This window comes from Aquarana catesbeiana, linkage group LG01 (assembly GCF_042186555.1).
Source record: "Aquarana catesbeiana isolate 2022-GZ linkage group LG01, ASM4218655v1, whole genome shotgun sequence".
Classification (NCBI taxonomy): Eukaryota; Metazoa; Chordata; class Amphibia; order Anura; family Ranidae; genus Aquarana; species Aquarana catesbeiana.
Window position 1 is genome coordinate 319,306,450 of NC_133324.1, and position 16,133 is coordinate 319,322,582.

A 16,133-nucleotide genomic window follows, 5' to 3' on the forward strand; every position below is an offset into this window, starting at 1 on the left:
CCCTGCATGTAGCAAAGGGTAAACACAGCAGAAGAGGAGCTCCAGACTGCCCCCAAATGACTACAGAAGATGGTAAGTGACTGCAGACATACTACAGGAGATGGTCAGAGACTGCAGACATGGTACAGGACATGGTCAGAGACTGCAGACCTGCTGGACGTGGTAAGGTAGGTGCCAGACTGTCCTATGCAAGATGATCAATACCCCACTGCCCTCACCACTAACCTGTCCCCATATAATACTATTACCATAGCGCTCCCCTGCCCAGTGTCACCGCGGACCAATACCCATCCTTCTCGACCAGCATCCACAGTCCTCTGCTCTCCACACACCCCAACCCCCCCCCACACACACACACACACACACCTCTACACTGAGCATGCAGATAGAGCAATAAAACAAAAAATGGTGTGCAGTGCTTTGTGGTGACAAATGCACAAAAGAGTCTTATTAAGTAGAGAATAAATATAGCACTGAAATATATAAATGTGTGATCTGATTAAAAGAAATCTTTTGTGTATTCAAAGTAATTCCAGTGAGTGCTGAGTGTGCTCTGCTGTGTTCAAATCATTCCTGATTTCTGGTGAATGATTTGAACACAGCAGAGCACACTCAGCACTGGAATTACTTTGAATACACAAAAGATTTTTTAATCAGATCACAGATTTATATATTTCAGGACCATATTTATTCACTTAAGACTTTTGTGCATTTGTCACCACAAAGCACTGCACACCATTTTTTGTTTTATTGCCCTATCTGCATGCTCAGTGTTGAGGTGGGGGGAAGAGCATAGGACTGTGTGGATGCTGCTCAAGAAGGATGGGAATTGGCCCGTGGTGACACTGGGCAGGGGAGCGCTATTGTAATAGTATTAAATGGTGACAGGTTAGTGGTGAAGGCGGCGGGGTATTGATCATCTTGCATAGGACAGGCTGGCACCTCCCTTACCACGCCCACCCCCCTCGGTGTCCTCCCCGCGGCCCCCTCACCTGGCTATGCCTCTGTCACACCTGGCTTGACATGCCGCGGCTCCACTTTCCTCCTCGGAGCTCCGTGCTCCACAAGCCGGCCGCCGCCACTGTTAGCAGCAGCTCCAGCCACTGGCGATCCATGTCCCCACCAACGTGCATACAGCTTCGCTCCTTGACGCAGGGCAGCAGGGGGATAACGTCAGGGGTGGGAAAAGCCGGCGCGGCTTACTCCCACTGCTCTTTGGCGGCGTTCGGTCGCGGAGGTGGGGCTTAACGCGGCGCGAGGATGACATCATCAAAACATCGATTACTCCCGTCGTAACATCGATGCCGCATCGTGTATGGTCGAATCGCGATCGATGTTACGATTAATTTCAACAGCCCTACTACCCACAGTAAAATTTGGTGGAGGTTTCATCATGCTGTGGGGCTGTGTGGCCAGTGCCAGTACTAGGAATCTGGTTAAAGTTGAGGGTCGCATGGATTCCACTCAATAGCAGCAGATTCTTGAGAATAATGTTGAGGAATCAGTCACAAAGTTGAAGTTACGCCGGGGCTGAATATTTCAACAAGACAACGACCCAAAACACTGCTCGAAATCTACTCGGGCATTTATGCAGAGGAACAAGTACAATGTTCTGGAATGGCCTTCCCAGTCCCCAGACCTGAATATCATTGAACATCTGTGGGGTGATTTGAAGCAGGCTGTCCATGCTCGGCAACCATCAAACTGGAGATGTTTTGTAAGGAGGAATGGTCCAAAATACATTCATCCAGATCCAGACACTCATTACAGGCTATAGGAAGCATCTAGAGGCTGTTATTTTTGCTAAAGGAGGCTCTACTAAATATTGATGTGATTTTTCTGTTGGGGTGCCCAAGTTTATGCACCTGTCTAATTTTGTTTTGATGCATATTGCGCATTTTCTGTTAATCCAATAAACCTAATTTCACTACTGAAATATTACTGTGTCCTTCAGTTATTAGATGGATCAAAATGAAATTACCGATTCAAACACCCAAATATTTATAAATGACACAATCTTGAAAATTGTTAGGGGTTCCTAAACTTTTGCATACGACTGTATATCCTCCTGACCCAGCCATCCCCACATCATCAGGACACTGTCTGCCCTGGTCCCCTGACCCAGACCATGCTGCCGACTCAACACCCAACAGTGGGACACCGATTCCCCAGACATCCCCAATCCATTGGTACACCTATAGCCTTGTACCTTCTGGCCGGATTTCTATAACCCTACCACAATCCATGAGTTTTCTTGTTAGTGTCTGTAGGTTTGGACCTCTTCTCCTTCCGGGAGAAACCAGCTTCACTAGTTTTATTGTTTCTTCATTTATCTTCTGATTCTTCAATCAACCCTCATTGTCTTTTAATGCTTACAAAGAAGCAGGGTATCTGGATTGGTCCAACCTTAGTAAAAACCTTGGGAACCGTACTCACACCCCACACTGGGGTTGGCCTGTAATGTTGCTTTGGGCACTGGATCCTGTGTGGGGCGCTCACCTTGGCACTTGGTGCAATGGGTTGAATTATCAGCAGGGTGCTATACAAGTACAGGGCTGTGGTCCATAATAATGGATCCCAGTTCATGAAGACCCCTTTCAAAAGTATGCCCACCATACTGGATGAAGCCTGGACTTTATATACAGTCAAGTGTTGTGGACAGGTAAGATGAGGTCACCCTGTATTTATTACTGTTACTGAGTAAAATGGGGCTATGTTTGGAAGTATACACTTGACAGTGCAAATGTTTCAAACTTGGTGCCAAAATTCAACCACTCACAGCTTTGTATCCTGTAGATTTGGATGACCAGGTGTGGTACAGCTTACCATTGTTCACACACTTTAACATCACTTCTGCCTACAGCCAAAAGGCTTTGTTGCAGGACAGTTTATACCTAGGCTATCGTGTATTCCTGCACATGCTTACATTATCTCCTACACTCTGGGCTATTGCTGTGGTTGACTTGGCTGTCTCTGTCCTAAACAAACATCTCACTGTATCTATTGAAGATGTTCTCTTTTTCAAAGATTCTGCTGACAGAAAATTTGATACGCTCCTAAATGCACTCTCTAAACTGGCAGGCCTAGCCTGCAACCAGCTGATATTTCTGTGTGTCAAACTGCAGCTAACTGGACTAGGACAATGAATAGCCAACCTGACCCTGTTTTTCAGGATCATTCGATTGCAGAACAATTACAACTGCCTTCTGCTCTTTTTTTTGTGTAGGTGCCCTGGAGCACATCATGGGACAAATATCCAGAATGGCTCTAATCTCTGTTCATATGCACAGAACTCTGGCTAAAAGCTTGGACAGCCAGTAAAAGATGCCACACATGTATGCCCTTCCAAGCCTCAGTCAGTTCAGGTTGTTATGGAAGTGTGAATGCATTTGAATTTATCCCATCAGACAGAACCAGCTATAAACATGTTACAACATGCATACATTTACAGACTTGACTTTGATCCAATCCAGCTGCAGAAGACATCCACAGATTATAGTAGGCCAGCAGAGCTTCAGCCAGCTCAGACTACGTCTCGTCTCTGTCCAATTAGTCTGCAGATGGGGCCCGCTAATCCAGGTATAGATGCTGAGCCCAAGGACGCATTGCCCTGCTCCCCTTGTAAGTGGAGAATCTGGACAGGGGCACTCAGGCTCTGTCACTCACAATTTAATTCTGCACTCTCCCTGGCTGTGGGCAGAAATACGGTAGGGTATTGTGGAAGTGGCAGAACTGTCACTTGCAATTAACTTTACACCATCCCTCAGGGGGGAGAATCCAGGGTATCGGTAGTGTTTAACTGTTTTGCTGACTGGCTAGACGTGGCCATCGGTGCTGCTGTAGTGGGGATGTTTTAGTAAGCATAGCATTAATCTTCTTTAGCTTAGGAGAAATGTCTATAACAGGCATATTATCCTGATCTAGTGCCTGAGAAGGTAAGGAGTCCGTCCTCTAGTTCTGTTTTTGGCTCAAGGACAAAGTCAAAGACTGATTCTGGTGGGGAGGTCGAAAGGGCAAGCCCATAGCCCTGTAGTACTACAGCAAAGACATGGATTGGGTACTGTATCCCGGATACAGTACCCAATCCATGTCTTTGCTGTAGTACAATCAATCAGCTTATGAGTTTGGGTGTCACCACTTCTTATTTCCATGTTTTGTATACAAAATTGTTTTTAATTGTCCCATGTGGGAATTTTTTACGTGTTTCAATAAATCATACTTTTTTATTATATACAGTATTGTATGTTTGGTTGCCTTTAAGAAAGTCCCAATGTAGAGATTGTTTATGTACCACAAAACAGGGATGATGGCAACCCTGATTCAGCCCTAGAATAAATAGCGTTCAAACCCTATCCTTGCTTTGCCCTCCATGATGGGCATACCCCCACAGGAGTCTTCAGAGAGACTGGGTTCTGCAACGGGGAAACCACGGCCTGGACCTGTGCCTAACTCCAGTTGCACTACATGACAAGGAGGTGCCCCTACAGCAGGATCCAGTACATAGTGACATTAAAGGCCACCCTACACTTTCCAACATATGAGGTCCAGCTCCCCCCCCCCCCCCCCCAAGGCTCCGCTGAGGTGTCAACCAATCTGGAAGCTGCATGAAGAGCCACAGAAGCTTTGGGGGAGCCAATTGATAGAAGAATCATCTTGGCATATAATCATTCAGAGAGAAAGAGAAGCCTCCATAAGAGAAAGTAAGCCTCTCTCAGTAGAAGGAAGAGGTCCATCACCTAAGCACACTGGAAAAAAAACTGAGGCTAGCTGGAAGTTGGGAGAGTTGTATAGGGAGATGTCCCTGCATCCTTCCTTGTTGTCCAATCACGTGAAGGTAGCTGCATACAACCCAGTCACAAAGATTTAAATAAGCCTTTGTCCTGTACGATCAGGAAATCAGGTTTTCTTCCCTGCCAAGTCTCAAGCCTGGATAGAAGAAAAACATCCTTCGGTAAGAAAAACAGCTCCCTTATATGTATTTCATCTGTGTGTTTAGCTAGAATTCAGCTTTAACAAGTGCAGAGTGCATTCATTCCTTTATTAGAATAGGTGATTGGGATGTATGCTAATACTGGTATATTTTAATGTTTAGGTGTGGGCATCCTTCTGGTCGCACCAGTTGTGATTAACTATTTGGAAGACTTAATTGGTACATACCTAAACAATGGAGTTGAGTCCAGTTGTAAATCAAGGCACCATAAATAAAGTAAAAACATAAAACAAGTTCCACTACAGATGGCCCATTTTGGTTTACATTAACATGAAACAAGACACTGGTAAGAAAATAATTTATTCTGCATACTGTTACACAGTAGACAACACTAAAGTGCACACTGCTTAGAATAAAAAAAAAAAAAAACATCTATGCAAGGTGCTGCCAGTCTTACTTGTCACAACTCCTTACAGTGTAATGTTTAATAGCTCAGGCATTGAAGATTAAGAGGTTACCTTATGTGGAACTACTACAGAACTCTTCTACACTAACTACACAGCCTACAGCATTATGGTTCAATTGGGTTAAAAGATTTTAGTAACTCCAAATTGTGGCATAACTTTATTTAGGCTTCCAGCAGGGTGTCATTTGAGAACCTCTGACCACTTTTCATGTGGCTCAGACTTGTGAATCTGTAAACAATGAATCGGTGGATGCCATGATGCACATTGCTGTAAATGTGATTGGAATTAGCAGTCGCTAGATTCCAGCCCAGCCATTTACACTGGGAAAGGTCATGACTGTGCTACATCAAAGCATTTTTTTAAAAATTGAATTAGCACTTTATTGCAGTACAGGTAATTGCCACAGTGATTGAGATGTGAATTTCAGTGCATGGTTTTTGGTTGAGAGATAATGTTGTCACTTCTTTTATATAAATAGTATTTTTATATATTTTACATGCTTGTTTTTGTTCCTGTATTTATTGCTTTTTATGTCCATTTTTGGAGACATCGCTTCCCACATTGACACCACTTCCCACCACTATTTTTAGACCCAGTGACACCATCACTGAGACGGTTTCTATATGTCGTGCTGGCAGATCATGGCTGGTGGGAGGAGACAGCAGGTTGCTGTAGCTGCCTGATAACATTACAGCACCTTGTCTTATGCCTAGTACACGCAATTAAAAATCGGACAAAAAATACTTTGAGAAGTTATCTTATAATCTAAACATTAGTACGTGGCTTTCGAGAGCTGTTCATGCGAAATTATCCAAAAGGGACAAACATGACTGTTTACTTGTACGATAACAGAACGAACAATTTTTGGGTAATTAGTACATTACTGGTCACACAATTTTTTTCGTACAAAGACCACACATGCTTGGAAACGAAAGAATACATTACAATACAATATATTACTTCTGAAGTTGTATTCTGTTGTACAAGAATTTTCGTAACTTTAGTATTCTATAGGTTTTCGACATGAGACTAACATGTGAAAAAAAAAGATAAGTAAAACAGACGATCATTTGTTCGCTATTTTTGTTGTGTGTACAAGGCATTCCTTTCAGGCTGCATTCACACTTGATCATGGGCAGAATCGCAGCGATTCCACCCATGATTTCAAATCACTGTAAAACAAGGGATGTGTTTGTGATGTCATCACTTCTTAAGTAATAGATAGTGCTTGATATCCCCCAGCAATCAGGCTGGCTCTATTGGGGTTGCAGCAGTTTCTAATGTTCTCTGTAAGGCTTCATGTACACACAGCCTACTTTGACCACAGAAAAATGCAAAACATGGCAAAATCATGCTGTGATTTTGCAGCGGTTTGCGTTTTCCAATGGTCAAAACGTTCCAATCATGAACCTGATTCTTCCACATTCAGGAGGAAGAATTGAAGCTCCCCTGACTGCAGCAGTTCCTAAACTTTGGTAAAAGTCTATGTGTACATGGACACATGGGCTTTTATGGAGTTGAGTTTAGGAGCTTTGGCAAATAACACCAAAAGCTCCTAAACTCAAGTTTAGGAGATGTAGTGTACATGAAGCCTAAGAGGCTCACAGTTTGCAATGAAATCAGATTAAACAAAATCAGTACATGAGAGATGCCCATATAACTGTGCAAGACCAAAGTGAGGGCTGGAGTTCAGCTTTGAAATCTCGCAGACTTTCAAATATAACCCTGCTTTTTTTTTTCCCAGCTGGATGATTTCACTTGCTACCTGTCATGGTAACTGGAACAGGAAGCGAAAGACACATACAGTGGCAAAAATGAATAGAAGTTCTAATCCAAAAAGGCTGGAGTTGGGCTTTATACAGTATGTAATAGATTATCAGACTTAGGCCCCATTCACACTAGAACACGGTGTGGGAAACCCACGTTCAATGCGCGATTAACGAACCATGTTCAAAATGCACTGCAGTTGTGATCCTCAGCTGGTGTCAATGTTAGCTCAATGGCAACCCAAAAACAGGTCAGAAACGCAACGTGCTTGTCTGAACCGGATTGCATAGCACTTTTGATCCCGTTGGCAGTGAGTTTTGAAAAGTAGTGCATGCGCTACTTTTGGTGCGGTGCAGTGCAATTTGAGCTAATTCAAAAATAATAGCCTCAAATTGCACCACAGTGAATGGCATGTGAATCTGAATCGCACAGTAATAAGCTTCCTGGTGTGAACTGATCCTTTCGTTATATTTTTATGAGCAGAGAAACAAATACCCATTTTCCCATATTAACATGGTTAACCGTCTTACAGGTGTTATTTCTTCACTGAAATATAAATCTGGTTTCTATATTCAATAGCACCTTTTATTTAGTTCAGCTGCTGTGGAGTGCTGATCATTGGTGCAATGCTTTACAGGCTCCTGCAACAAAAAATAAGAAAAAGTATGTTTGCAGAAGACTTGCAAACATACCATACATTCCCTGTAACATGCTAAAGCAGTTTACTTGAAGCCCTTAAAGTGGTTGTAAACCCTTTTAAGTGACTTTTACCTATATTTTGCCTTATTCTAGGCTTACCTATAGGTAGTGGAAATATCTCCTAAACATGCACCGTTTAGGAGATATTTCACTTGTAGTGCGCCAATGTCGTCATTGGCGCATGCACTGTGAAGAAAGGGACCACTGCGCCATTTCTTCCCCTAGCACGTGCGGTGACTGACTGCTCCCGTGCGCATGCGCGGGAGTGATGTCATGCGACTCCGGCCAGTCACAGAGCCCGAGTCCGCGGCCCCGGAAGGAAGAGGGGCGAAGATGGATGCGGCCTGCACAGAGGACAGCAAGGGCTTCGGTTGCAGGTAAGTGTCATATAATGGGCTAGTATGCAATGCATACTAGCCCATTATGCTTTTAATTTGCAGGCCTTGTGGGGAGCAAAAGAGGAAATAAAACCCATCGGGGTTTACTTCCTCTTTAAAACTACTTACAGCTCCAGTCTGGTAGTTTTTTAACAAAAATCTTAATGAGAGTTCTGGCTATGGCTTTAGGGCCTAAAAGTGCTTTTTAAGTTAGAGAACCACAAAACTTATGCAGTGCTTTAGGAAATAAGCCATAAAACTGGTGTTGTATAATTGTTAGTTTGCACTGTGGCACAATCCTGTAGGTATGAAATGCTCAAGAAATGTAGCAGCAAAATTGTTCAAATAAATTAACAAGACGTAGCCGACATCTCTGGGAAGTGTAAAAGTTTAAGGCAACTAAGGCCGCACCATAGTTTGAAAGTTTAGGTCTTCACTGGAAGTGTTTGCTTGCACTCAAAGAGATCAGGGTTGGGTTCTGGGAGACCAACCGGATGCTCTGCTGTGGCTATCAAAAATAGATCTAAGGTTGTCTCTGTACATTTGGCAATAAATCGAATAAAAGGTCTCACGTCCCCTTCATTTGCCAGTTCTAAAACGTGATAATATTCAGACCTCTGCTCTTTCCGGATGGTTACTGGTGGGTATCCTGCCTGCATGAGAATGAGATTCATGAGCAAGCGTGAAGTCCTTCCATTACCATCTACAAATGGGTGGATATAGACCAGTTTATAATGCGCTAAGGCTGAAAACTCCACAGGATGTAAGCTCATGGCTTCATCTGAATTCAACCACAGCACAAACTCCTGCATATGCTTTTCAACATCTCTGGGATGTGGTGGTATATGATGACCCACAAACACTTGGGTAGTGCGAAATCTCCCAGCTTCCACAGGATCCACATAGCCGAGCACTCTCCGGTGTATCTCCAATATGTCGTTGATTGTCACAAAACCAATACGAGAAACTAAAGTGGTGTTCATATATTTCATGGCTGCATGCATACCAATCACTTCATTTTGTTCCTCAAGGCTCTTACCAGGCACTGCGTAGCGGGTTTCAATTATATGGCGGATTTCAGACAACGAAAGTGTGTTGCCTTCAATGGCCACCGTGTGATAAATGTGGTGATAATAGGACTCCTCCATGACCCTGCGGAGAGCTGAGCTACCCTTTGGAATGGACATCAATTTCTTAACCTTGCTGTCAATTATACTGAAATACCTCTGATCTATTTCTTCAACCAATGGCAATGTCCGATCGCGGTTTATTAGAGCCTTTTCATTGTGGGGAGAGATCATTAATGCTTTGGAATATAAGTAGTCTGCCTGGATGACATCTTTTTCTTCCTCCAAGAGGATACCTAGCTCATTAAGAGCATCCACATGATCTGGATCCATCTTTAAGGTGTGGAGAAGAAGTTTATGTGCTTTTTCTCTTTTGCCTTGACGCTTCATTTCTAGGGCTTGGTTAAGAGAAGCTCTGGCTTCAAACACGACCTCTGCAATATTAAAAATACATCTTTAGTAAATCACAGTCTTTATCAGCCATGGGCAGTCACATTCTGTTTGCGTTAAAGTGGATGTAAACCCTGTCCTATAACCTGTGAAGTGAACAGCCCCAGATGATACACAGGGATGAAACAAATCTCTCTACATAAGTTTTACATGTATATCTGCTGTCTTTCCCTTTCTATATTCTTTAGAAAGTGCACATTGTGTTAGAGATTTTCTCTTCCTGTTCATTGCTGGGAGTGGATTCTTGGCATACAGCCAAGACAGCTGACTGGAGCAAAGGCACACACCCCCAATCCACATTAGGCAGAGACTTGCAGAGTTGTGCTGTGACAAGTCAAGCTCTCTGCTAATTTATTTATAGCAACCTCCAATACAAATTTCAGGCTGCTTTTATCTTGGTTGACAGAGAACTTGTCAGAAGTTATCATGCTGATAAAACAGCAACGAAACAGCAGAAACACACGGGACTCAGGGCTTTGGAGAGAGATAAGAAAACACTACAGATATATGTGCTTAGGTCAAATTTCATGAAATCTGGTTTACATCCACTTTAAATCAAGAGGTTACAAAAAAAAAAAAAATTGACCAAAAATTAACTAGACATAGGACGGTATCATGAGCCTTGTCTCCACTGTCTATAGATGGTACTGGGTGACATTGCAACACTAATGCCCTGTACACACAAGCGGATTTTCCATCGGAAAAATTTCTTGGATGGTTTTTCCAATGGAATTCCACTCAAGCTTGGCTTGCATACACACGGTCACACAAAAGTTCTCTGAACTTTCAACCGTCAAGAACGCGGTGACGTACAACACTACGACAAGCCGAGAAAATTAAGTTCAATGCTTCCGAGCATGCGTCGCATTGTTTCCGAGCATGCGTATAAATTTTGCGCGTCGGAATTTGTACAGATGATCGCATTTTTGGATAGGAACTTTTCCCGACTGAAAAATAGAGAACCTGCTCTCAATCTTTTGCTGGCTGGAATTCCGCCAGCAAAAGACCGATGGAGCATACACACGGTCGCATTTTCCAACAAAAAGCTCTCATCTGAGTTTTGCTGGTGGAATTCCCGATCATGTGTACGCGGCATAAGAACATGCCCTCATCTACTTGCTTGAAATGTACAGTTTTTTTGAAGGTTAGACTGCCATTGAAAATCTAGGACTGTTTATATTTTTTTGCATTGTTTGATTTTTATAATCTCTTCGGCCCCCCTGTTAGAACACAATAGCACAGTGGGCAGATTGCAGTACTAACATCGGATAGTTAGTACAGCAACATCCTCGGTTTTGTTTTCATTCAACCCGCTGGGTTGAATGAAATAAAAACTGAACGTGTGTACCAGGCTTTAGTGAACAAGGTCACCAATTCAAGTAGTATAGATCTTTCCAAAAACAAGACAGACAACAATGAAAACACTTTTTAGTAGAATGAATAAAAATGTGAACCTCTGGCTGCTTGTATTGGTTTCTGGGTGAAGATTGTCCTCCACTTCCTCTCTCAAGCAATGGGATTTCTCCCAACAGAGACACAGAAAGCAATGAAGACTTGGGAGACATTTTTAACTTTTCCTAGAAATCTCCAAAACTACAACGAAAAAGATTTTGGGCAGAATTCAGATGTATCAGAGTAGTTCTTATGTTTATTTTAAACCAAATGCTGGTCACATTTTTTGCCATGGTATGTGGAAGACCTTGGTAGGAAAAGATGACATAAATGAACATACAACAGAATGTCCATTACCTGGGGAAGGTTTCTGTTTGAATACCAGAAATTCAATTGCAGCTGAAGTAACGGTAAGACCTGTTGACTGTCCTGTGTATGTGTGTATGCGCTCATCCCCTCCCCAGAGGTTATAATGAAGGAGAACTTTCAGAGCTCCTCTGTAATGTTCCTCCAGCCCACTCAGGGGGACAAGGACAACCAAAAGTGACCCAGATAATATCACCAGTGCTGCTCTCATTCCATAGCGGGCACCCAAGTGTGGCCACTGAAAGTCCGTGGCGGCCATTGAAGTATCCATCATCCAATTCCACACATTTGCAGCATGGTCATGCTCAGGAAGGTCACCACGATCCTGAAATAGAACAAAACATGCTAAATGCTGCTGTAGAGAGACTTAAGGCTTATTAAAACAAAGCAATGGAAAGTGCTGTAACTGATGACAACCAATCAGAAATCATTTTTTTTTTACTGATATGGCTATAGTAAACATAAACCCGATTAACTGGCACATAGATATCTTCTATGTTCCTATACGAGGACAAGGAAATAATCTTTCAAAAATAAAAAGGAGATTATAAATCTTCAGCAACAGTAGAACTACAGATACCAGAGTGCCTTGTAAGACACACCACTTACCGTCTCCATCTGTACCCCACAAACTGGCCTAAGGTTGGGATATACAGACCAATTCCATACATGTCTATCAGTTGTCAGGCATTAAATCCAACCTGTGCCTAGACCAGCATCTCACAACCTTTTTTCAGTGACAACACCCTATAAAAGTATGCAAAATCTGGAGGTACCCCAGTCTAAAATGTAAAAAAAACGGATTGTTATTAATCAATGGGAAACCTGAACCTGGGACAATACACACAACCTCCTTGATGAAATTAACTTCACATCAGAGTCACCCCATCACATAGGAGCCCTACTTTTTGGCTCTAGCAAAGAAGCCTCATTGGATGTTATGGTGCAGGGGGTCAGTCTGCCCACACCATAGTAACTCATGATGCTGATCCAGGGTTCCTGTGCTCCGCACAACCCAGGGGAGCCCAAATGGCACCTTAGTTAAGAAACACTAACCTAGACAATGCACATTAAAGTACATACAGGAGAACCACCCCCCCCTCAACTAACTTACACCTGTGTCAGTACATACATAAGAACCCCACCTATTTCAGTTCATATATCAATCTCCCCTCCTTTACACCTCTGTCAGTGACAGTACATACATAAGTACAAAACAGATTACAGCACACACATACAAGAATGACATTTCCTGCAGGGCTAGTTAAAATCACCTGAACATATTCAAAAAATACGGGGGTTTGGTCACACTATATGGTCATATAGTGCTAAGCCCACTTACTGCGACAAAGTACCCCGAATTAGTGGGTCCTACGCTATCCATAGAATGGAAGATCCTTTGTCTCACCCATGGGAGCTGAACTCCTCTATGTGGGAGAACTGAAGGAGATACATCCTAAACACTTGTGTCGCAGTAAGTGGGCTTAGCACTATATGACCATATAGTGTGACCAACCCCCGTATTTTTTTGAATATGTTCAGGTGATTTTAACTAGCCCTGCAGGAAATGTCATTCTTGTATGTGTGCGCTGTAATCTGTTTTGTACTGTTTGTTGGTCTTATAGCAGCACCAATCCCCCCCCCCAGTGACAGTACATGTATAAAAACTCAAATCCCACCACACCCTTTCCTTTACACCTGTGTCAGTACATACATGAAAAACATAACCGCCCCCCCCTTCCTTTAAATCGGTGTCAGTACACATATGAGAACGGCCCTATCATTATCAGCACATTCATGAGAACCCCCCACCCCAGCACCTTACATCTGTGTCAGTGTCCGTACATACATGACCCCTCATTACATCTGTGTCAGTGTCCGTACATACATGACCCCTCATTACATCTGTCAGTGTCCGTACATACATGACCCCTCATTACATCTGTCAGTGTCCGTACATACATGACCCCTCATTACATCTGTCAGTGTCCGTACATACATGACCCCTCATTACATCTGTCAGTGTCCGTACATACATGACCCCTCATTACATCTGTCAGTGTCCGTACATACATGACCCCTCATTACATCTGTCAGTGTCCGTACATACATGACCCCTCATTACATCCGTCAGTGACCGTACATACATGACCCCTCATTACATCCGTCAGTGTCCGTACATACATGACCCCTCATTACATCCGTCAGTGTCCGTACATACATGACCCCTCATTACATCCGTCAGTGACCGTACATACAAGACCCCTCATTACATCTGTCAGTGACCGTACATACATGACCCCTCATTACATCCGTCAGTGTCCGTACATACATGACCCCTCATTACATCCGTCAGTGACCGTACATACAAGACCCCTCATTACATCCGTCAGTGACCGTACATACATGACCCCTCATTACATCTGTCAGTGTCCGTACATACATGACCCCTCATTACATCTGTCAGTGACCGTACATACATGACCCCTCATTACATCTGTCAGTGTCCGTACATACATGACCCCTCATTACATCTGTCAGTGTTCGTACATACAAGACCCCTCATTACATCTGTCAGTGACCGTACATGCATGACCCCTCATTACATCTGTCAGTGTCCGTACATACATGACCCCTCATTACATCTGTCAGTGACCGTACATACAAGACCCCTCATTACATCTGTCAGTGTTCGTACATACAAGACCCCTCATTACATCTGTCAGTGTTCGTACATACAAGACCCCTCATTACATCTGTCAGTGTTCGTACATACAAGACCCCTCATTACATCTGTCAGTGACCGTACATGCATGACCCCTCATTACATCTGTCAGTGTTCGTACATACAAGACCCCTCATTACATCTGTCAGTGACCGTACATACAAGACCCCTCATTACATCTGTCAGTGACCGTACATACATGACCCCCCCCCCCATGACAGTACATATATGACCCCCCTCATTAGACCTGTGTCAGTGCATACATGAGAAGAACCCCACCTATGTAAGTTCTTATATGATAATCTCCCCTCCCCCCTTACATCTGTGTTAGTGAGAGTACATATATAAAAACTCATCCCCGCCCCCCAACCTTTCCTTTCCACCTGTATCTGTACATACATGAGAACCGCCCCACCTTACACCTGTGTCAATGACAATACATACATGATCCCCCATTACACAAGTGTCTGTACATACATGATCAAGCCCTAATGACACCAGTGCCAGTGTATCCATGAGAAACAACAACCCCGCCCCCTTTTCCCACCCGTATCAGTACATACACAGGAAGTACTTCATATATAACAGCCCCCAGACACCCCTAACCAATGTCAGTACATACATGGGAGCCCCCGAACAATCCCATCAGCTGGGACCGATTGGACTTCCTCTTCAGGATTACGCACAGCAAACTTATAGCTCTGGTCCCACCTACCTGAACGTCTCAACTGCTATTGGCTACTCCCGTTAGGTACCCTTTTCCTCTAGCCTATCGCCTTTCTTCGCCACGCCGCACGGCACGGCCTCCAACACTAGGAGAACACACTGTGGTAGAATTTGGTCCTTTGATGTGTCCTCAAACCGATCTATGAGGGCGGCTTCCTTTCTGGAATAGTCCTATTGAGGGCCATAGGAGAGACTACAACATGGCGCCCTGAGCGGGGACGAAATGCTTCGTTCTCTAGTAGCTAGTTAGAAACAAGGACGTAACTCTTAGAGGATTGGACGGCAAACCACAGCGTGGTGTATTTTGATTGGACGCCATGTAAAGTGTACCTGTACGGAATATCAGGAAACCGAAGTTCTAGAGAGTTTTGGAAAAACTATATATTTGCTTAACAATATATATATATATATATATATATATATATATATATATATATATATATATATATATATATATATATATATATATATATATATATATATATTATTGCCACAAAAGCCAGCTAGTGATTTAGTGTTATTACACTTACTATTTCATTTCAAGCTGACTGAAAACTCGAACTCGGAATTAAAGCGTATGTAATCAATCATCTTAATAAAACAACCCATTCAGTTTGAAATAGAAATGAAAAGCAAAACATTTGTGTATAGATATAAAAAAGTAAAACACTTTTTTTACCCTTTTTTTTTTATATAAGTGATCACATTCCCTCTGATCTCAGATGCATAAGAGCTGGGGGAGGAGAAACATCAGTCCACTGAGCTTCCCAGTGAATGGCTGTGGAGGGGGGGTGTCAGGATAAGTCTAACAATTAGGTCTGAGAGCAGGTTGAGTTCCCAGCATAGCATGAGAACTGACCACACTGTGTTATCCTGCTTAGTGTGGTCAGTTTTTAATAGCAAAGCAGAGGAACTGGCAGGCACCAGTGGCGTCGGGGGGGGGGGGGAGTGTGACACCCGTGAGTGGCGGCCCCACAACACTGCCCGCTGCCCTACACTGATCTGTCTCTCAGATCTCACGGCTGTGTCCCTCAGCGGAGGGGACCGAAGCTGCCTCCCCCTCCTCTCTGTTTACATTAACACAGGAGGAGGAGGAGCTCGGGACACACACACCACTGTCCGCTGTGTATATGCATCCACGCTGTTCTGAGGTCTGTACAATACTAT

General features: G+C 43.4%; 1 protein-coding gene across 2 annotated transcripts; it reads right to left on the reverse strand.

Annotated features, from left to right (window-relative positions):
* Nucleotides 1-5,272: 5,272 nt before the first annotated feature.
* FICD (FIC domain protein adenylyltransferase) lies at nt 5,273-15,138 on the reverse strand. Of its 2 annotated transcripts, none has more exons than XM_073630184.1 (3): nt 14,956-15,138; nt 11,507-11,840; nt 5,273-9,741 (listed from the first exon to the last, which is right to left on the reverse strand). In XM_073630184.1, exons 2-3 carry the CDS (start codon nt 11,787-11,789, stop codon nt 8,666-8,668), a joined length of 1,359 nt encoding a protein of 452 aa, XP_073486285.1. In that variant the 5' UTR covers nt 11,790-11,840; nt 14,956-15,138; the 3' UTR covers nt 5,273-8,665. The 2 variants fall into 2 exon arrangements, with proteins under 2 accessions (XP_073486285.1, XP_073486276.1); XM_073630175.1 differs by having other exon boundaries at nt 14,863-14,964.
* Nucleotides 15,139-16,133: the final 995 nt, after the last annotated feature.